Here is a 22,828-nt window from a genome sequence, read left to right on the forward strand (position 1 = left end):
ATCATTTGAAATTCCTATCTGAGAGTAGCTCCCTTGTTAACAGGGCTGTGTGAGTTTAGTGAGGAACAGCTAGGACGGCTTCCTTATCACGCAGTGCCTTGGACCTAACTTCCCTCCACCTGCATGCTGGCCCCCCATACCTTCTCTTCACATACCAGATGGGAGAGAGAGAGAGAGAGCCTGGCATGAGACGGCATGAGTGATGGCAGTGAAGGGTTATTTATTTCCCTGAAGAAGGAGAGGTGCTTGCTGGCCTGAGATCACCGTTACTCACATCCGTATTACTGAGCTGCAGCTCGGTGTTTTAACTCATTCAAAGATAAGTCCATCACTCAGCATCGAAAGTGTGGGGCACCAGGGACGCAGACCTTTCCTGGGGAAAATCCCATTTGGCCAGAAGTCTGAGTCTCCAGTCTTCTCTTTCCTGCCCCTAACATTTTGGTGCCTTCTCTCCAGCCCCCCAAACCCCCACCCCCACCCCCGCCCCCGCCCATCTTTTTGGCTTACTGCAACCTGAGTGCTACTTTTTCTGGGAAAGCCTGATATTCTGACTTCAGTTTTATAATTTAATGATAGAGAGTTTCCTTAGTAAACCAAATTTAGAATCCTAGAATGCTTATCTTATATCCAGACCTTGAACATAAAAGGCATTTTATACCCGCAATTGTTCATTTAATGAGCAATTGCGGAGTGCAGGCCGGTTAAGGGATTGAGCTATATGCACTATTATTGCAAGAAGTATTCCGAAATACCAGAAATAGGACGTAAGCTCTGATCAGGGAGACTGCGAGCACAATTACCTTCTTTTCAAATCCTTCTGTGACACTGCGGGAGGAAAAAGGACTTTGAAACTTGAAAGGAAAGAGCTTGCTTTCAACCTCAAAAGCTAGGAGGAAAGGGCTCTGAAATTTGCTCAGAATTCCCAATTCACCATTAGCCTGTTTCTCTTCCTTTAGCCTCAAGGCATTCTCCGCTTTTTGAAAAGATGTTAAGAAATTCAGTCACAATAGAGAGCCTAGTTTTGAACATGTTTCACTCGGTCCATTGAGGTCTGGGCTCCAGCCTTTGTGTGGGGTGAATTGAGCTGAGCGGCTAGCTGGTTGGAGAGAGGTGAATGAGGAGTCGCTGTGCAGTCGCAAATTCTGGCAAAGAAAAAAAAAAAGCTCACCCCTTCCTTTATTTTGTAGTGTGCGTTCCTGTACAATCCTGCCAGTGGCAATATGCGGAGTCCAGACTGTCCCTAAGTCAATATGGAGTACTTGGTTTATAGCAACTCTTGTTAAGTTTGTCTTGTAATTGAAGCTGCTGTTGACCTTGCTTGGGGACCATTTGTAAAACCGTTTATTTAGCATAAACTGAAATAATAAACCCTCCTTCTCTGGGGCCGATTGTGATAGGGTGACATTAGTTTGATTTAATGATTACCCGCCTGACCCTTCTGCTGGAGAGGGAGGCTTGAATAGGGAGAGTTCACTTCCAAGCACTTGCGAAGAATACTAATGAGCTTGTTAAATTTAGCATGGCTCCAACCACTTCTAATTCCTCTAATGGGAGCCGCACTGCCTGCAAGAGGGAGCGGCAAGAAAGGCCAAGAGACGCGCTGAGCATGTTCCTAGAGGGTCGGTCGGCACAGCTAGAGAAGCTCACGGAGAAGTTTATAGAAAGTAGCTAGCCAGAGCCCAGGGACTGAGCTGTAAGTATCATCTGTTTGTTTGCTGTGCTCAGCCCACCCCACTCCCACGGCTTTTATAACTTGGAGGGGGGGCAAGAGAGGAGTAATGGCATTAAAATGGGTTTTCAACAACAGAGCAAGATGGGTGTTAATGGAGAAAAGAGCAGGCAGGTGTTCCTTGAGCTCCTCCTAAGCAGCCATTTTGGCAGAGAATGGAGGCCTTCCTCCCAGTGATGCCTAGTGGAGCTCTGTTCTTGCATGGAAAGCCTTGGGTGGAACATGGCTTACACACTAGTGAAAAAGACCTTGCCTCTTGTGTTCCAGGAGTTTGTGACCAAGTGTGTAGGGGTGTGTGCGTCCTCTCTGAGAGAGCTGGGATGCTTTCTGTGGCCCTTCATAACTGACCCCCCCCCCCCACAGTGTCGTTTGCAATGAGGAAGTGTTTGCTCCTTCCGAGTTTCTGGTGTCACCTTCTGATTCCATGTTGGCTGATTTTGGAGGAGTCTGGAAAACCTGGGGCAGTTTGTAAGACAGGCTACTTCGGGCAGCTCTGTCTTTGGGGCCTGGATTCATCCAGGTCTACCTAAGCACAGATGACAGAAAGAATGTACCAAGTGCAATATGATGGCAGCATTTGTTCTCTTAAAAGTTCTGAGAGAATGGCATGTTTCAGTTTGACCCCCAAGCTTGCAGCTTTTCAGCAGGGAAGCTCAAACAGTTGCTTGTGTTTGGCTGTAAAAGTCCATTGGCAGATGCTCTTGGAGCCGTGGGCTGTTTGCTTACGTTTTTGCTGCTGACTTCTGCTTGTTGCCATGGTGGACAGTATGTTTCTGTCAATAATTTGGCCTAGTGTAGCCTGTCTTCACCGACTCTCCAAGTTCACTGCACAGCTCGCCTCAGCTGAACAAGATGAGACAGCTTTCGTCTTTTGGCATGCAGAAGTGGCTGCAAAACTCACAAGAACATGTGGGAACGTTGCTTGGGAGCTGTGCTTTCCTTGTATACACCGGGCTCTCTGGTCTCTTACTGATGTGTATTTGGGAGCTTGTGCACTGTCAAGTTTGCATCTGAGTGCTCATCAAAAGCAACTCAACATGGGAGGTAAATTCATGAAGCATGTGTCTTCTGGCACTTGGGGGCAGTGGGATGTTGAGCAAAAAGGTCACAGCGCCAACTGTGTAATAAAAGTTCAGGTTTCCTGATGAAAGTTTCTGTATTAAAAAACATTCTTGCCTGCATTTAAGTTTATGAAGGGAATGCCTTCGCTTTTTCCTGTACTAACTATTTGAGCTTGTATAACCTTACCCACACATGTTGGGATAGTTCCCATTAGCAAAGACACTCTGCTAAGAGGCAACCCCCCATCTTTTTCTTCCTTTCTTCTTTCTTCCTGATGGTTGAAAGGGCTCGACAGGACGGGGACCGTATTAACAATCAGTTGTTAGTGATGTTGTGCTCATATCCTCACACACCGCCACAGGCTCAGAGTTGATTGTTAGGGATGCAATTTTAAAGAAAAAAAATAATTTCTCCTGGGAGGATTAAACCAAGGAACCCCCATTTCAAATCTGGAACAGATTAGTAGAACTTGCTTACTCATTTTTCCCAGAGAATGCTAATTATGTGTCACAGTCCCTCTGTAGAAGGGTTTTCTGTTCTGCAGAATGTGCCCTTAACCACGCCAAGTCTCCAAGTTAACTTCAGCCTGAAATTTTAAAGAAGGGATTTGCAGAGCACAAATGAGCGGAAACTATGACTTGGACCATTTGAAGGTTGTAGGACTTTTTATAAAACTGTTAGTTTCAGTATTTTTGACACCAATCTTTTTTTTTTTTTTTTTTAATGTATGTAACTGAAGTCCTTTCTGTAGCCTGCAACCTCACTGCTAATGAAGCTCCAGGGCAGACCAGTGCATGTATGTCGTGAGAGGGAGAAGAAAAATGAAGATTCTTATTTGTTTATTTTTGGTAGTTTGTCTTAAAATTACCAGCAACAATGATCTGAATTACCTTTGCAAAGATCAATGTAAAAATCTGGGATGATTTCAATTTTTGTGGGTTTCAGTCGTTATTTGATAGATTAAACTTGTGATTTACCCTTTAATTATGAGGTATCAGATGAGAGAATCTGCACAAAACAATACTAAAATAATATTTCACACTTGCTTTGTGGCAGTCAGCAGATTTACTGTAAAGGCCCCAGCATACTTCATCATGTTTTGCAAGGCATTTGGGGTGAATAATTCAGTGTTTATTTTCAAGCTGTCCACACAAATAAGGTGAAACCCTCACGTTGGTGTTGGCACTAGGAGAAGCGGGGGCTGTTACCTCGGTTTGGAGTCATGTTTAGTGTATACAACACTGCCTTCCTCCACAGTGAACACAGAGCTATGGGAGCACTAGAAGTTAGCAGCATCCCTGGTTTGGGGACACTTAGATACTTACATCTACTTATGGAATGCTTTGAAGAGACGTTTGCATGTCCATCTGAGGTGTTCAACAATGGTTACTTAAACCCATATAGTTAATTTTTTTTAAGAGGATTTAATCAGTGTCCTTACAGCTTTGTTTCTGTGAGCTTTTTCTGCTAGAGCAACAACTGGGGTCTAAATGGACTTTGTTTGGGGGATGCAGAGCTTACTGTGTGTGATTCTAACAGGCAAATGAATCCACCTGCTATGGGTTCAGATAGCCAGTTTGGTTTAAGTTTATGCATGGGTTGTAGCAAAGGTCATCCAGTCACATTCACAGAGAACTGTGGTGGAGCCATGGAAAGTTCTGAGAGACCAAAGGGAGCTCAAGTATTCGGGATCTGACAGTAAGCTGAGTGTCACTTCCATCCTGTTTTTAGGTGTTGACTTACATCAGGGCATGGCAGGGAACAACACCCCGGGGGCCTTTTCCTCCTCACCTACACAGCCATGTTGCCCCTGGTGGCCCTTCAGTCTCCCTGCGTTCCCCTCACGGTTCTCAGCTGTGGTGTGTGGGCAAACACGTGACGTGTACCTTAGGCTCTGTACTGCTGCTGATTGACATCCTTGGCCCAGGCTGCGAGGAGGTCTTCAGGTTTATTTCTGGCCTTGTTAAATCTCTTGGTGGGTTACAAATCTGACTTAGAAAAAACCAAAACAAAGCCCACATTTCTTGGCTGGCTTTCTAATAGGTCGTCTTCTGAGACACAGAGGCCCACTGAGCAGTTGGACATCTCAGTGGCAGATGGCAGAGAGAAGCCAGGTATCCCTGATCTGAGGTCGAGGTTGGCAAAGCTTATGTTGGACCCGCAGGGTCCCTACATGTTTTACGGAGAGTCTTCATTGCATTGTCAGCCCCAAGGTAGTTTACACTTCAGGCTCAACCCCTGCTCTATCTTTCCATGTGTAACATTGGCCATCATTCACAGACAACTTTGTCTTGCAAATATCCTACCACAGGTGTTTAGTTTACAAAGAAAGTTATGACGGACAAAGAGGCTTCTTTCCAATAGGGAGACCGGGAGAACTATATTGATGACTTTTTTTTTTGTTCCTTAAAGTAGGTTCTGAAGTCTTTCATTTCCCTTCTTTCTACAGAGGATGAAAGTCCTGGACAGACCTATCACCGAGAGAGAAGAAACGCAATTGCCATGCAGCCTGAGAGTGTACAGGGGCTCGGGAAAATCAGCGAGGAACCCTCAACATCGAGTGACGAGAGGGCCTCGCTGATCAAGAAGGAGATCCATGGGTCTCTGCAACATCTGGCGGAGCCCTCTCTCCCTTACCGTGGGACTGTGTTTGCCATGGACCCCCGCAATGGCTATGTGGAGCCTCACTACCGTAAGTGCTTCCTGCCAATTAGCACTTTTTTCCGGGATACATGGGGTGGGGGTGGGGGATTCTGGGGGGCGGGGCGTAGGTGTGTGTGTGTGTGTGCGCGCGTGCATGTGTAAGTGCGTGTGTGCGTGAATGTGCACGTGTGTGCTCGTGTGTGTGTGCCATGAACACTCTGTATGAATTATTTACCCTACATTTATAAAATGTATGCTTAATTTTACATTTTTCCTACTTCTGTTTCATATCTATTCATCTTACAGGATGACAATTTTTTGTAGTGTAAGCAGTTTCAGACTCTTTCAGGGTGTGAGGGTTCAGAAGGATGATTTTGTTGCGGATCCCTATGCATTTGTGCTGGAGTTTGAACCAGAAATGTTTAATCTGTGCAGAGATGCTGCTGCAGAAAGCGGAGTAGAGGGCGGGAGCTATTAAAGCAGGCTACACTGACAGCTGTCCATGGCACTTTTTCTCACTTTTGATGATTTTTGGTGCCTGGTTTTGGCTATTCCCATGCTTAATGGTTTGCTAAAACATTAATTTTAACAGTTCAGTGCTAAACTTGTTACTATGGGAGTCTTCACTGTGAGCCCTCCTCTCCTTGTGTGCCTGTCTGAGACACTGGGAGTTGCCTTTCCAGTCCTAACAGAATTAACGAAATTGAGCGGGGCTCTGAGCGTGAGTATGTGAGAGTTCTCTCAAAGGCTGACTGTCAGGTAAATGCATTTGGGCTGAGTTCACTTCAGGCCTGTTTCTGGTTTAAGAATATAATTTGGCTCTGTAGTAATGAAAGTCATGTTGAGGTGGCAAAGCTGGAAGCTCCTGATTACAGATTTATCACCTTGCCAGGATATAGGCTTGCCATTTAACCCTCCTGCCTCCAACTCAGCCGACCCATTGAGCTCCAGAGAGGGGCCTGGTTTGTGCTTTCTTTTTCCCACATCATTCAGAAATTTTAGTGTTTTAAGGCAAAAGGTCATTAGCCAGATGACTGATTAGTGAGGACAGCTGATTAGAGCGTGCTATTTTGCTCAAGAAAGTGCCCAGGATAAAAGCTAATTTCATCCCTTCATTAGTTGGCTGGAAGCAAAGGGGAGCGCTCACTCATCAGATCAAAGAGTCTTGCAGCAACCTTAAGTCTCAGGAACTGTTTCCCCCACCAGAATATATTGTTGGACAAAAATGGGGATGCAATGCTTTCTTTTTAAGGGCTTTTTTTTTTTTTTTTTTTTTTTTTTTTTTGGTCAGAAGCATGGAAAAATGGGTTTCTGGATTTTTTTTGTCAGCTTTTTAAAAAGTTGACTGCTTTTTTTTTTTTTTTTTTTTTTTTTTAAATGCCCATTGGTCCCATTCCTGCAAAGGTGTGTATGGATGCAGAAATAAGGATGGAGGCATCCAGACAACTATTGTTGCTTCTTCCTTTAGGGCTTACTTCACTTTGTATTTTTCTTGACTTTTAGGAACAAACATTTAAAATAATGTTGATAGGATTTTTTTTTTCTCTGATCCCATCTTGAAGTGTCTGTCATTGTGTTTTTATTTGCGGTCTCTTTTGAGTGTCATTCGTGCAGAAGACATCTGGGACTTACATATGCCCCCCAACCTGTATTTATACACCCTCAAACTAAGTACACATCCTGTTGGTTTTTTTTTTTTTTTTTTTTTTTTTAAACATCAAGCCTGCTCACAATGCCTGCTCACAAGCTCCTTGCAGTGTTTTGTCTTTTTGTGTGAACACAAGCTTTTCCCATCACAATGATGTTTTGTTTTGTTTTGTTTTTTTCCAGATGCCCACTAATTAGTGAGGTGTTTAATTAGTCCAGACAGCTGATGGGCACTTCTTTCTGTTGGCTGATGGTAGTGGAACCGTTAACTTTCTGTCCTGTTTGCAGCTTGTTCTTAATTCCTTTGTCTGAACAGTTTCCCATTGGGTCATCTCTCTCCATCGTTTGAGGGGCTGGCTTTCTCTTCACCCGGAACCCCTGTCCTCACTCAGTGGTCTGTGTGACCCATTTTCTGGTTCACCAAAGTCACGTTGACTAACACAGCCTGGAGAGCTCACGTTGTGATTTAGATTCGTTTATTGTTCTTGTATGTTGAGAATACCGTACTTATAAGTTGATTATTGGTGTGTTTTGCTACTGTGCTATAGAGACGAATATTGAAGCAGTGTTCCAGTGTATGATCTAGATCTGTGCCCTGTATCCTCTTGGCAAATGAGTTTTGAGGTACCCACCAATGGTTTCCCCTAACTCGGGAACATTATATATGTAGTCATGTGCAGAAAGTCTTGAAAAAGGACAGCTATGGCACAGCTTTGGCATAGCTTTGGCTTTGGCACAGTTTCAGCTTTGGAACAGCTTTGGCTTTGGCACAGCTATGGCACAGTTTTGGCACAGCTTTGGCTTTGGCACAGCTTTGGCATAGCTTTGGCTTTGGCACAGCTTTGGCACAGCTTCAGCACAGCTTTGGCTTTGGCACAGCTTCGGCTTTGGCGCAGCTTTGGTTTTGGTGCAGCTTTGGCACAGCTTTGGCGCAGCTTTGGCTTTGGCACAGCTTCAGCTTTGGCACAGCTTTGGCTTTGGCACAGCTTTGGCTTTGGCGCGGCTATGGCTTTGACACAGCTTTGGCTTTGGCGCAGCTATGGCTTTGGCACAGCTTTGGCTTTGGCACAGCTTTGGTTTTGGCACAGGCTTCAGATTTCAGTGTTTCTCTTACCAGCCCTGTGACCTTGACCCAGTGTGCTGATCCCCAAGAATCAGTTAGTTCCTTGCTCTCAAACATGTGCACTGACCCAATTGTCTGTGCCTCGGGTTCTTCTGCAGTGGAGACAATGAAGCTACGTCTTAACAAACCTCGGTTTATGAGGCCGTTCTCCTCCTCCTCTTCTGTGTTTCCTCTTTATTTCCTTTCTTCCTCCATCACCATCGTCACGTAGTTGGTTCATTCTTCAAGCCATGTCATTTCGGTGACAGTGAGTTTTGTTTGCTTTGTTTTGTTTTGTTTTTCTCTGATAGACTCTCGCCCCTCTGTCTACAAACACAGATTAGAAAATAAGTGGGCTGCAACTCAGGAGGAACGAGCTGGGGAGAAGCAGGTGCTGCCTGAAGAGCATCAGGTTGGCAAGTCATTGGGATACATGTAGGTTTTGAGGCCATAGGATTAGAGTAGTTTAGTTTACTAGTAGATTAGTAGTAGTTTAGATTCTGCCCACGGTAGTGCTTGCAGTTTCAGAATACACTACAGTCTCATTGTATCAGTTATTGGCTTCCTAGGCCATACAGATAAGGTAACTGCAACAAAATTAATTGCAATACCCATACCCTGTGCCTTTCTCATTAAACCCCAGTTACTCTGGCTTTTGACTGCTTTGCAAATAAAGACATTGAGAAGCTTTTAAGTTTCTTTGAGAGGTCCCAACATTTTAAATTTATAGCAGGACATGTGTATGTAATAAGCAAAAATACAAAAAAGCACAGTATTATTTGGTAATATGAAATTATGAAAAGATTCTAAATTAAACTTGCATCAGATAGGGTATGACTTTATTCTTCTAGAACCTGTTTGTTTATTTAATCTTCTCTAGTGTTTTTTAAAAGTGTTTATGACCAAATCTGCATACCTCACATGGATTTCATTATCCAGTCAAAGTTAATGACTACTGTGAGCTACAGGTAATAAATGTCCTAAGAATTTAAAAAATGTATTTGAATGAAGCATAAACTTTTATTCCATTTCTGTTCCTCGTGGATAAAACCTGTCTCACTCCTACATTGCTCTCCAAACCCAAGTGCATTGCAGACCTTTATAACTCACTGCTCAGTAACATCCTTGTAGGCCACTCATTCCTCTCTCCTGTGTGTGCCAGCTCTTGGGGGCAGTTGGATAGAGAAGACTCTACCAGTCCAATGTGGCTGGCTAAGAACACTCAGTAATTCCTTCAATTCTCTGTGGTTGGAAAATGTAGACTTTTCAAAATGCCTAATTTGCGCTTCTATATATACTTTTGTATTTCTAAAGTGTGGGTAGGTTTCCTGTAAGACCAGAAAAGGGAAGGAAAAAAATCTTTTTTCCTTCAGAAGGACATATGTAAAATTTTTATTGCATAAGAGTTTATTATACTTGGGTACGCATTGCTGCGTCTTCACAAATTGTTGTTAGGCAGAATTCAAAGTATTTTAGGTTTTGTGGGTATGACTTTAAAAATACGAAAAGAAAAAGAAAAAAGAAAGCCCAGGGATAGCAGGCACTTCAAACATTCTCAACATGTGTTTGGAATAAAATCCACACAGTGGGGCGGGGTGGGGTGTTCTCTCATGTAGGGTAGCTGTAGATGGGCTATATATCAGGGCAAGAAAAAAAAAACACACACAAGCTGCATGGCTCAGGCATGGTATGGTGCTGACAGCCTCTTGGCCACAGCATCCCTCACATGTTATAATTTGGGATACCATGGCATGGGGAGGGGGGTGGGGGGCTAGATTTAGGGACCCTATCTGCTTATAATGGAGTCAGGCTAGGAGACCCCATCTTTTGCCCAAAGATTGCTGAGCAAAGTGTTTCTCCTCCTGCTCCATCTGTAGCCAGATATTTCAAACCAGCATCACCCATGGCTTTCATTTACTGCCATGCATTTATTGTTTTATAAACCTGGGAAGGCAGGTGACATAATAGTTCAAGCATTCCTTGTACCCGGACTGGCACTTAACTTTTATTCTCTTTCCTTTTACACAAAACACGTGTTTCACAGCCTCCCTTCTCACTGTGAAGAGTGTATTTTTGTAGCTGTCCCCTGTAGGGCTCTGTGTGTAAAGTCTGTGGGATTCATTGAGCATGTTATAGAAGGTCTCAGTTTTGTTAAGGGGAGCAGAAAGAGTTCTTCTTTTTCAAAAGTTCAAGTCTCCACCATAGTTTTATTAAGTTGTGCACAAACTACTCCCTGCCCCCCCATGTACCAGCAATTTTTCATGGAAAATATGATGCATTCTTGCCTGTAAATGCTTTGATTGAAAACACACTACTGGTATTTTTCCCTATGTTACCCAGCTCACATGACAGAACTATTAGTTTCTAATTAGCAAAACCTGAGGAATTAGCTTAAAGAAAAGAAATGGAATTTTTAATTGGCTGGCATTTATTTTCTGTGTAAAGCTATTGTGCTGAGCCCACTTATAGTCTTGGGTGCTTAAAAAAAAAAAGGCACATGCAAGTATTTTTTCTTACCTGTCTGTCTTTGTATTAGCTGACTTTCCACATGCCTCAGACACACATTTTCTGACTGAGGGGGAAGAGGATATGTATTTTACATATTTAATAGGTGCACCTGCTCACATTTCTTCTACTTTGCAGTTGTCATCTTGAGACTGTGGAGACGAAAATGCCCACAAGGCATAAATGAACAGTTTGGTGTTGCCCTAACTGCAAAGGTAGTGACAGCTCCCTGAGCACACAGTTCCGGTCTCCTCCAGATTGTCTCTTTCTCTGTGGAGAATGGCTGCCCAGCCAATCAGGACGTTTTCTTTCCCTACTGAATGTTAGATTATTTAAGTAGTGTGACTGGTGCTAGGTCATTGTCTAGGGGCTATGCTGGCTGCCTTGCTTCCTAGCTATGTGGGGAGGGGAGGAGTGAGGCTGTCATAGTCTCTGAATCAATGCAAAACTGTTATTTGTGAGCGTAAGACACTTTGCTTTTCTTACCTTTTCTCACAAGTTCGGAACATGGTGTTTCCTGTAGTGACCGAGGGTAGAAACAGTGAACCATTGCTCTAGACTACCACAGCTACAGTCCGGAGATTCCCTAGCCACCTAAAACACTGTCAAAGTGGGGATATTTCTAGCATGCTGGGGTTGAACTTCTTCCTAACGAAGGTGGAGAGATGGTAAGTGAAAGTAGGAACCAGGTAACTGAGAAAATTACTGTAGTATTTGGAGAAATGCTAATTACTTCTATCTATAGGTCTTGAGAATAGATGTGCTAGAAAGGCACACAGATGAGAAAAAGGAAGAAAAGGAGACTGTGATTTTTTTTTTTTTTTTTTTTTTTTTTTGAGAAAACCACTTAGACAAGATAGCCACGCCCTCCTCCATACCCCTCGGTAACATCCCCTTGCATCAATCAGAACTGGCTCCCTTTGTACCTTGCCTCTGATGCCCCTGCCTGTACGGTTCTACTCATGCGGTTGTTTCACCTAGACCAGCTAGGCACAACTCTTTTAAGTACCATCTGCCAAGATGCTTTCCCAGCCTGGATGCTGAGAAACCATGTAAGTCTCATGTTCAAACACATTGTTATTACTGGGCTATGGTTGCCGGTGTACCGAAGCCACATCTCTTTTGGACCACTGTGATCAGCTCAAAGGCCGTACTTGGCTCTTACGTCCGCCAGATTTTTCTGGAAAGGTTGGGGAGAAGGCCTGTAGCCTACCGTAGCTGAGAGTGTGGTTAGGGACTGTTAGGGTGCCTGACCTTGCCTATGTTGGAGAGTGAAGTTCTACATCCTGCCCCACAGAAGTTACTCTGTTGGCATCTCGAGCCTAGTCATCTTGTGCTGTACTCTCCTGGGAGAGGTATGATGTAGCTAGGATTCGCATGAGAGATAAATTGTGGCCATTTGGAATAAGTGGACTGGTCAGTCACAAAAGGGGCACGAAAGCTTTTCTAGCACTGTGGGAGCAGCACAGCAGAGCTGCCTGTCTTAGTTGCCATGGCACTCATGCGGTATGGAACTGCCGGGTATTCTGCCTGAAGCCGAGGGAACTATGGCGCTCCTGTGCCCTTTTCCTCCAGGAGCCTCAGTAATTCACAGTTTGGGTAATATGTCCCAAGTTATACTTGTCCAGCGTGTGTGAAGTCCGTGTTAATTAGACCTCACCTCACAGCTCAGCAGCAAGAATACAGCTTTTAAAATGGTCGCATGGTTTCTATACCCCTCTTAACTCCGCACCCACCCAAAGGGCACAGTCTGAGGCCTTTCCTCTCGTGGGTGCCCACCTCCCTTCTCTCTCCCCGCTTTACTTCCTTCCTTCTTAGAGTGACACGATGAGGCAGTGACTCCTGTCCTTTTCCACAAGGCTTCTGAGAGCTTCCTTCCCGCTTCTAATGGAGACAACATTATCCTCAGCCCTACTCCTTTTTCTTGTATAATTAAAGAATGTTACCTTTGATGTCTCTCGCGAGCTGCGTCTCCCATCCTACTTTAGCTTTCTTGATCTTGCATCTGTAAGTCTGTGCTGTGTCCTCACACTTCTCCGTGAAGGGCTTGCTTTCCTCTCTTTGTGCCTTTTCGGTTTGGATTTGTACCGAGTAACCAGTTTGGTCTTTGTTTGCAGTCCCAGTTTAGGTTCCTGTATCCTACTCTCTTAGTTATTTAAGTAAGTTTTTAAAATGTAGGTCTCTGTTTTGGTCTCCAGTAAATAAATAAGTTGTTTTCACCTTAGACCCCTCCTTTCTTTTTCGAGGAGGGACACAGCCCAAGTTTTCACTGGCATCTATTTCAGATGAATTTCTTCATCTTAGAGCAAAGAGAAGGAAAATTCTTATTGATTGATTCGACTGCTCAGCTTTTGATTGTGTCAGTCATTTGTTAACTGAGCATGTACTTATTGAATGGCCCAAGTGGTACAAAACACTGAGTAAAATGAGCGTCTCCTGCTTCTCTGGAGCCTTGGCTTGTAGACAGTCATTGGGAAGGACCTGTCAGGATGGACAGTGTGGTGTTCTTTAGGAATACACGAATGACACAACCTTCATCCTCAGCCCAGAAGGCTTTCTGAAGGAGTCAAGACATTCTTAGGCAAAGGCAGGAGGAAAGAGGAGTCTAGGTCAAATGATATTCCCATTGGCCAGGAGGCCAAAGAAAGCTAAGTAAGCCTTTGCAGGCAGAGGGAGGGTGGAGTCATAACGGGAAAGATAAGGGTAGAGAGATGTTGACAAACAGTGTCCTCAGGATATGTCTGTTCTGTATCAAATCCAGGATGATGCCAGAGACTTGGGACTTGGCTCTTGTGAGTTGACAAACCCCTGAGTGACTTTTTGAGACTGCAGGCTCAGAGCCTTTCTGCCTCAGAGACTTGAATTTACCTCCCTTTGTGGATTTGCCTATTCCCTCATCTCCACCCTATGGCTAGCCTTCTGGGACTCGGCTGCTCACCACCACTTTGGCCAGCATTTTATTTATTTTTTGATATGAAGACAACATAATGGCATTTTTTTTCTTGTTGTCCAACTGTTGCTTTTGTCGGTAATAGGTGATTTAAATAATCACAGTATCTTGAACCCAAATTACAAATTTCAAACATGAGAAATCATTTGGCTATTTTCCCAAAGAACTAAGTATCCTGTATGAAGACTTTTTTTTTTAACCTTTAAAATCTCATTTTCACAATGAGAAAACTCAAACCATTGAGTTCATTTTTATTGGGAAGCTCCTGAATCTGCATAGGATAATCAAGCCAGAAAAATTGTAGGAAGGACCCTCCTTCAGCTGGAGATGGCGCCAGCAATAAGGGGGAGATTCTGGGCCATCAAGTGGCCCAAATGTCAGGGAAAAGAAGAACAAAGAATCACTTTAGTGGAATGAGCTTTCAATCTTCCTGGCCGGAAATAATCTGATGGAGATGCTGGAACCCTGGAGGAGAAGGAGACACTGGCCTCCCTGTGGGGGTCTTGGGGCCTAATCAGCAGACATTGTACCAGTCAGTGGGAGCCCACTCTAGGGAGCTGGTGTTTACCTTGTCCACTGGGGGGACCCAAATCTACATGCTGATTGTGCTCTGACTAGAGCATGGAATCAAGGGGGAGGAGCCTGTTTCCTAGGAAATAGAAAGAGGAGCCGAGAAGTGTACATAGGGGTGCTGAGAAACAAACAACCCCTCTTCTTTTGACTTGCCTTCTTGGGCTAAAGCCTGCTCTCAAATTGGGGCTAGATTTCAAGGCTTCTGTCCTTGTTGCTGTTTTTCCCCTTTGTAAGGAGTACTTACACCCTTGCCCCACCCCCTCCTCATCCTCCAGTTCTCAGGGCCTAGAAGGGAGTTGCATAATATGGTGGTTTTCCTGTGGCCTCCTTCCCTACCCAAAGGACTGTGATCCTTTCTAGCTTTGCCCCTCCCTTTTTCCATCCCCCTACTAAATCCCTTCAGCCACCAGGGCTTCCTTCCAGGCTCCCTTGCATCAGAGCTCTCTTTGGTCTCTAGGCCACTGCAAATGTTCTTTTCTCTCTAGACTATTCTAACCTCTTTGCCACAGGGTTGTTGTGATGTCGTTTCCTGCAGGAGGCCTCCTGCATTATGTGGATTGACCATTTCAACCCTGTACGCAGCTTACTTCTATAATGCATATCCCCCCCCCACAGATCTAAGGACATGCATTTTTATATAGACCCCTTTGTCATTGATATTTGGACTGTATTTATGAACCTATTATATTACTGTCATTTGATGACCTAGAGACATAGTCAATGAACAGTTGGAGGCACCTATCTAGGGTACATTTCTGGATATCTTTCTAGGTCCCAGTCCCTCTAGTTGACTACACTGATATGACCTGTGTAAGCATAAAGCACCTGGAATTTTTTGAGAGTCTGCATGACTGAGACACTGTCCCAAATGACCAGGGTTTGGAAGCAAACCTAGCCAGAGACCTCAAGAATGAACAACAGACATGCCCTGAGGAGGCTGCAACTGGAGATGGGCTGTTGTTGCTGTTGCTGAGGGTGGGAGCAAGAATGTGCAAGTGTGGTCCTGGCCCTGCAGGAGAATCCTGCTCAGGCACCAGCAGCTAGAAAGCAGGGGAATGGGCAAGTGTGGTCCTGGCCATGGAGTGCGGTGGTCTGGGAAGACTGGGGGAGGTTCCATATGACTTGTTTTTTGTTTTAGGATTGGCAGGAGCGGGTAGGATATAGAACAGTGTTTAGCAGGGTGTTGTAGCCGCCCATCTAGGAAGCTTCCTCCTCAGATACTGTGACCCAGATGTGGAGGTCCCCCTCTGTAAACAGTTTATATCACAGCCTTTGCCCTTGAACTTCTACGTTCACACAGTCTCCTGTGATATTGACAAGGCTTCCCCTTGGATAGATGAGGATATCAAAGCCCAAGTGGGCTGATGAAGTTGCCTACTTTAGTAAGGTTGAGGAATGGCTAAACTGAGGTTTGAGCCCAGTTTCACTTAGAATCTAAGGTTCTTCACTTGTGATTCATAGCTGACTGAATTTCAAAGAATGGTTCAAACCTGTGCGGGCTCTACAACTAGGGGAGACTCGGAAGCTCTGTCTGTCTGTAGGCCTAGTACTGGTAGCGGCAGTGGCTATATGTAGATTTTGGATACAGGTCTAAAGTGGATGAGCAGGAGAAATTTCTAGTTAATTAATACTTTTCTCAAAGAAAATGAAGTTATATATAACTTAATTATAGGAAGGGTCCTCTCTGGGCTCCCATTTAGGGGAAACGGTAGCAATCACAGTAGGCTCCTCTGTGGAATACTTACTGTCCCAGTTGTTGGTCCTAGGAGCTCAGTACACAGCTTCTTTTGTTTGTATAGAAACACATTTTACCTTGAAGAGACCGAGGGTCAGTTAGATGATGTGTGCATTTGAGCCTGAGTTCCACACCTGAGGTTTCAGGTCGGGGAGGGAGGTCCTGGGTGCATGGCTTTTCTATTTTGTCCCCACAGTTGGGCACTTTTACTCGGATTTCTCCTGATGGCACAGTAGCACTTAGAATACAGACCCTCTTTGGATCAAAGATCTCTACTTACTATTTGAACTCTCAGTTCTAAAGAGCAGGGTCTTTATGTACTAGGAGCTTTGCTGTATCAACAAATGGCACACTATCTGGTGTTCTGCATACTTTCTTTGTACCCAGAACCACCAGCAACACAGAAGTCACTGTGTGATGCCCCCATCTGCCCTTCTCAGTGACTTTGCCCAGGGCAGAGACCTCTTCCCACATCTGCAGGGGAGAAGTGTCAGGGAGAGTGCTCCAGCCTTAGCCTAAATACTCGGCATTTTCATCTGGAGGGGTGCAACGCAGGCCTACCTAAATGTCCAGAAGTCCCACTTAAGTGGACAGGACAGTTCATTGTCGCTTGACTTTTGCATCTCAGATCAATGGAAAGGTTCTTACACATGATTGAGGGACCAGAGGGGTGATTTGTGGGAAAAGATGAAAAAGACACTATGGATGATAAACCTAGTAGGCTAAAGCTAGACGTGATAATTCTCAAGCAGTCATTGGAGAAAGACAGAGTGGAAAATCTGTGGAGCCAACTGAGGAAGCCTCTGGGATCTCCTGCCTCCCCAGGGACCTGCAGCTAGGGCTGATGTTTGCATTAAAGGCATCCATGAGGCATTAGTCCCTGTCTGTCTAAAGTTGCAGTCCAGGAGACTTAGCTGAGCTAGATCTAGGTCTGTGTGATCCAGATACGTGTCATAACAATGCCCCTTCTGTGTCTGGAAAGTCAGAAAAGTGAATGTCGAGACTTTTCACAGTGACTGTGATCCCCTGAGAAACCTTCAACTAGAGAAGTGTAAAAATTATGGAAAATGACTACAAGCCTTTTAGCGAAAGCAAAGGGATGCCTTAGATATTTTCTGCCACCCCCATTAGTTGATCCTCATACACAGTAAAATAAAAGTATGGCCCTAGCTCTTGATTTTATATTCGGGGGAGAGAAACTATGAAACAGCACACGAAAACAATTAAGTCACCTATCGACAAGTTTGAACTGGCGAGATGAAAGACAGGGCCCAGGTCTGGTGAGGGTGATTTCTGATTCTGAGTTTTTTTTTTTTTTTTTACAATAGAGCTTTGGCTCCATGGCAAAATTAAATCCAGTATGAAATTTCTCCTAATTAACATTTCCCTTATTCCTTCCAAATATCAAATTTATGGACTCTAAGAAATTCATGTGACACGCACGCCAGCGCCCGCTGTCTTTCTGCTTGATCTGTTCCAGCCATTATTAACTTTCCTGTCTGACTATCGTTAATTTATGAGCAGTTCTGAACGCAATCCTAAGTGTTCCCCTGAATTTTAGCCGTTCGACGGCAGATTCCACGTGACTTCATCTTGACCGTTGCTGGCATTTCAGCATACTGATTCCTTGCTCCTTAAGTAACCCTTCAGGGCCTTTCTGTGGTGGCATGGACAGTGTTTAGCTAGTGTCTGTAACTGCTGATTCCTTCTGCCCCTTACCTGGTTAGTCAAACTGGTACAACGTTTGGTTGCCTGGTTGGCACATAGTACCTGCTCCTAAAATCCAATAAGGACAGGCATGACTAGTTTTCTGGATTTTTGTTTGTTTGTTTGCTTGCTTGTTTGTTCCTTTTTGCCTCTTCCTGCCTTCTGGTTACACATAGTGTAATTTCATTTCTCAGTTTATTTTCTCACCAAAGCTGTTGAGAATATATATTTTTTTTCTCTACGCCTTTGGATGTAGTAACAGATTGTTGGGCTTGTGGTATTCAGAGTTGGGTCACTAATACTGGGCTTCCCTCTGTATGCTTCAATTAAGAAAATCCCTCCATAAGATGGAACTGTAGGCAAGCCTGTAGGGCATTTTCTTAATTAGTGATCATTGTGGGAGGGCCCAGCTCACTGTGGGCTGTGCTATCCCTGAATTGCTGGTCCTGGGTGCCACGCTAAAGCAGGATGAGCCAGCCGTGAGGAGCAAGGGGGTAAGCAACACTCCTCCGTGGCCTCTGCATCAGCTCCTGCCTCCAGGTTCCTGGCTTGTGTTGCTGATCTGACTTTCCTCAGTGATAGACTGTTACGTGAAAGTGCAAGATGAAATACATCCTTTCCTCCCCACGTTGCTTATGGTCATAGTGTTTTATTAGAGCAATAGAACCCTAACTAAGGTACCGTTCCAGAGGAAGAAAGTATTGGAATGCACCATCTTATGTGGATTCTTCCGCCCACAGAGTATTCTGTTTTGTTGTTTTCTTCTAATCTTTTTCTTTTGGTAACAGTGCAACCTTTGGACTTCCGATGCCATGCATTTGTTATTACCCTGGAGGTCTTTTCAGGGGCTGTCGCATTACCAGCCACCAAGTGTGTATCACTGTAGGGCCATGGTTCTTGACCTTCCTAACCCTCATGTTGTGGTGACTCCCAACTGTTAACTTACTTTCGTTGCTACTTCCTAACTGTACTTTTGCTACTGTTATGACTTGTAGTGTAAACATCTGATGCGCAAGATGGTCTTAGGTGACCCCTACGAAAGGGTCGTTTGGTCCTCAAAGGTTCTCATGACCCACAGCTTGAGGACCACTGCTCTAAGGCATAAATTCTTCTTGCTGTTTTGTGTTCAGCATTAAGACTCCAGTTCCAAGCTCCATCACTTAGAGCTGGGTGATAAGTTGTGGCTGGCCCTTGTTCTCAGCTGTCCCATGGGGTGAAAATGTCAGCACGAGCCAGTGCTGCTGTTTCTGACCCTAGAATGGAGGTGGCTCGATGTACCTACGAGTGACGCCACATGCAGATTGAGATGCACCGTGCCTTCCTCGTGCCGTTGAGTTTTGGAGGTTAATGAACTTGGCAGTAGAGATGATGGCTGTCTCCTGGGTACGCCATGTCCTTACTTGTGAGCTACTTCTGTTGAGAACCAAGGGAGTATCTTTACTTATCCTGTAGTTCTCAGCTTTGTTTGGATGCCAACCTCCTTTTGTCAAAAGGCCTGAGAGAGAAGCAGAAACAACGCAAGGACCCGAGCTTTTCCTTCTTTTCCATTAAACAGAGGAAGTATGTTTTGTGTTTTATTATTATTATTATTATTATTATTATTATTATTATTATTATTATTATTACTATTATTACTATTTTTTTTGGTTACATGTATGTATTTGTGTGTGAAAAGACAACTTGCTGAAGTCCACCATGCTCTCCTTCCACTGTGTGCTTCTGTGGGGTTAGGCTCAGGTCTCTAGACTTGGCAGTAGGCATCTCTATCCACTGTTCGTCTCACTGGCCCCACTGCTTTTGTTTTTAAAAACTGTTTCTTCAGACCTTCCTACAAAAGGATATTTCTTTTAGGACTCAGTACTGCAGGAAACCTTCAGTGATTTGAAGTACTGGGGGAAGTTTTTCCTGCCCTGGGGATGATGGTGGCAGGAGCCCTGGAGACAGCGATGTGAGTTGGCCTGATCAGGTGTGTGGTGCTCACTGCATGTTCACACATCTTTTAGGATCAGCTTCCAAGCTTGACCTGTCTCTACTGGGTCACCTCTGTTCCCTGATGCAGGAAGGAGCTGAGCAATGACAGTTAGTTTTCTGGGAATCCCAAGAGTAGAAAGAAACTTAGAGACTGTGAAGTCTAATCCACTTAATGAGCTATAAAGAGAGTTTACTGTGATTTTGCTACCAAGTAATATTCCAGAGTAGGGGGTCTGTGTCCAGTGAAAGAGAAGGCTTCTCCCTGAAACAGATTTGAAGAAGCAGCTAAGTGGTGCACATGAGATGGGACCCTGGAGGGGTTGTGACCCACACGTTGAGAAACACTGATATACATGCGTGTATTTATTTATGATTATTTATCTTTTTTCTTTTGTAGAAAGATCTCAATAGAAGAAACCTAAAAAGGCTTGACACTTTATTATATTTCCATTTAATTAGGGGCTAAAGAGATGGCTGGCTCAGTGATTAAGAGCACTGGCTACTCTTCTAGAGGACTCTTTTGAATTTCCAAAGCACCCTCAAGGTGCCTAGCAACCCTCTGTAACTCCAAGCCCAGAGAATTCAGTGCCCCCCTCTGGTCTTTGTGGGCACATGGTGCAGACATACAGACTGTTTTAAGTGTAGCATAAAAACAAGCAAAATCTCCAAAACAATTAAATTATCATTTGTTAATGGTATAATGCTCATTTAGACAAACTGTTGAGGTAGCCAAAGACCTCAGGATGGATAACTGTAGTTGCCTTGTCCTGCCTTCTCTAACCTTAGCCCTGGGGAGACATGTATCATTTCTTTGTTTTATTCTTTTGGTAGATAACCCCAATAGCTCTTTATAATTATTTCCTGACATGTCAAATTCAGGGATTCCTTACATAATACAGTTTACAACTCTATAATATGAAAGTTTACCTTGAACTACTTATCACCATCTTCCTTTCTTTTCAACAGTGAAGTTAATTGATAGATTAAAATTATCTCATGCATCTGAGTGTGTGGTGTGTGTGGGGTGTGTGTGTGTCCCAGTGTGTGTGGCGGTCAGAAGACAGGCCAGTGTAGCTGGTCTTCCCTTTACAACTTTGCAAGGGTTCTAGGGCTTGCTGCACAAGAGCCTTTGTCCCTCAGCTTGCCATCCTTGTTTGGCGGCTCTTATGGCTTAGTATCTTTGACAACAGCTTTGCCAACTTGTCATGCCATTTTTAAATTTTCTAGTTTAGAAGCCGAGTATCAAGTCTCTTCCCCCATTCACATCCTCTTCTTCTATCAGCAGTGACAAGGACGTTGGTACTTTGGTGATGCCTTACAGTCATGACCACATCTGCTCATGTGTTTGTAAATGGACCTTAAACACTGAAAATCAAGGAAGCACCAACAACACTCTGGGTGTAGGAAATTGCTCTTTATCCTGGTCAGTAGACTCCAGGTTGTATTTAGTTTCTGTGGACCTGGTCTCCAGAACCCATAAATTGCCCAACAGTGATTACAACAAGCAAATAACAAATAGACAAAAACACACGCACATTTGTGTCAAGGTATAAAAACAGTTTGTGTTTCCTAACTTTGAAAATGTGTTCTTCTGCCTACCCGCCTCCTCTTTGGCTGTTTCCTGTAAGCTCCCCTCTGTCACTGATGTCTGTGTTGTCCTTACTCCCACTCTGTCTTGCCCTTAAGGGAGCCCACCTGGGCAGTCAGTCTCAAACATCCCTCTGAGAGCCTTGGTATGGAGATACTGTTTCTTGGGTTTTAGGATCCTCAGCTTTAGTTTCTTTGTGTTACTAGAAGATATGGAGTGATTTCCTCCAGACAGAAGAGGCACATTAATGTCAATTTGTCCGTGCTCCTGCGGGATGGCTTCTAGAAGCCCATCTTGAACAGTCTTTCCTGGCGCGATTTTTGGCCGCTGCTGTATTTTCTGCTACTGGCAATAGTGGATATGTATGTATGTATGTATGTATTCATGTCTATTATGTATGCATGCATTCATACATGCATGTTTATGAATTGCATTTCTTATTGGGCTCTCTTTACAAAGTGAGTTTAAAGCATGCCTATTGATTTATTTTTGTTTAATTTAACCTTTAGTTGGTCTTTATTCACTAGTCTCATCAATGGATGGATTATTTCAGTAGGATGATGCAGTCTTTTATCTTTTGAGATGGTTTCTTTCCTACTGAATTTTAGTACTGTTTTGCACTTTGTATTCTCTCTTCTCTCTTTTCAGGGTTCTTAGTTGAATGCTGGATGGGCAAACCTGGGTTACTTCTCTGTGCCTCTTACTTTTTAATCAGATTCTGTTTTTCATTGCTTTTAAATCTGTGTTCTGAGAAATTTTCTTGACTTCATCAAGTGATCTTAAGGATATTTAAATGTTTGTAGTGATATTTCTAATTTTTAAGAATCATTGTAATTTTTGTAGTCATTGTCTTAATTTTAAAGAACATCAATAGGCCCTTTGATTGTGCTTTTGCCCTAGATACCTGGTTCTTACCTTTGTATGTAGCACTTTGTCAAATTCCAAAAGTTTCCTTAAGTTACAGTTCTGGTCATTCTGTTCGTACGTCCACCCTTCTATTCGTATATTTAGCTCTGGATCCTGGCCATCCACTCGTATACCTGGCTCTGGATCCTGGCCATCCACTCGTATACCTGGCTCTGGATCCCGGCCATCCACTTGTATACTTGGCTCTAGATCCTGGCCATCCACTCGTATACTTAGCTCTGGATCCTGGCCATCCACTCGTATACTTAGCTCTGGATCCTGGCCATCCACTCGTATACTTAGCTCTGGATCCTGGCCATCCACTCGTATACTTAGCTCTGGATCCTGGCCATCCACTCGTATACTTAGCTCTGGATCCTGGGCATCCATTCGTATACTTAGCTCTGGATCCTGGCCATCATTTTTGTGGAAACCATGCCTGAGAACGATTACCTCATTCTCTTCTACGCAGACAACATGGAGGCATGTCTTTCGTAGAGCAAGCTTTCTGGCTGCCTGTGTCCACTCGCAGTGTTTTCTTTAGGAACACAAGGTAGGACCTTGCGTGTGCTAGAGCCCGCGGCGCTTGATGCTGGAGGGCTGTGGGAACTCAGATGGTTTGGGCATCAACTGAAGGTCACTCTAACACACTGGGATCAGCGCTGGAAGTTCAAGCTGGCATAGCTCTGTGGTGAGCACAGGACCCGGGG

At 44.1% G+C, this 22,828-nt stretch overlaps 1 protein-coding gene across 1 annotated transcript in view; it reads left to right on the top strand.

The window, feature by feature from the left end:
• Gli3 (GLI family zinc finger 3) overlaps nt 1–22,828 on the top strand; it is a 277,309-nt gene that overhangs the window by 81,385 nt on the left and 173,096 nt on the right. The window contains 1 exon segment of the mRNA XM_051167959.1: nt 5,241–5,483. Coding sequence (XP_051023916.1) covers nt 5,241–5,483 — 243 coding nt within the window.

This window comes from Acomys russatus, chromosome 3 (assembly GCF_903995435.1).
Source record: "Acomys russatus chromosome 3, mAcoRus1.1, whole genome shotgun sequence".
NCBI classification, from domain to species: domain Eukaryota; kingdom Metazoa; phylum Chordata; class Mammalia; order Rodentia; family Muridae; genus Acomys; species Acomys russatus.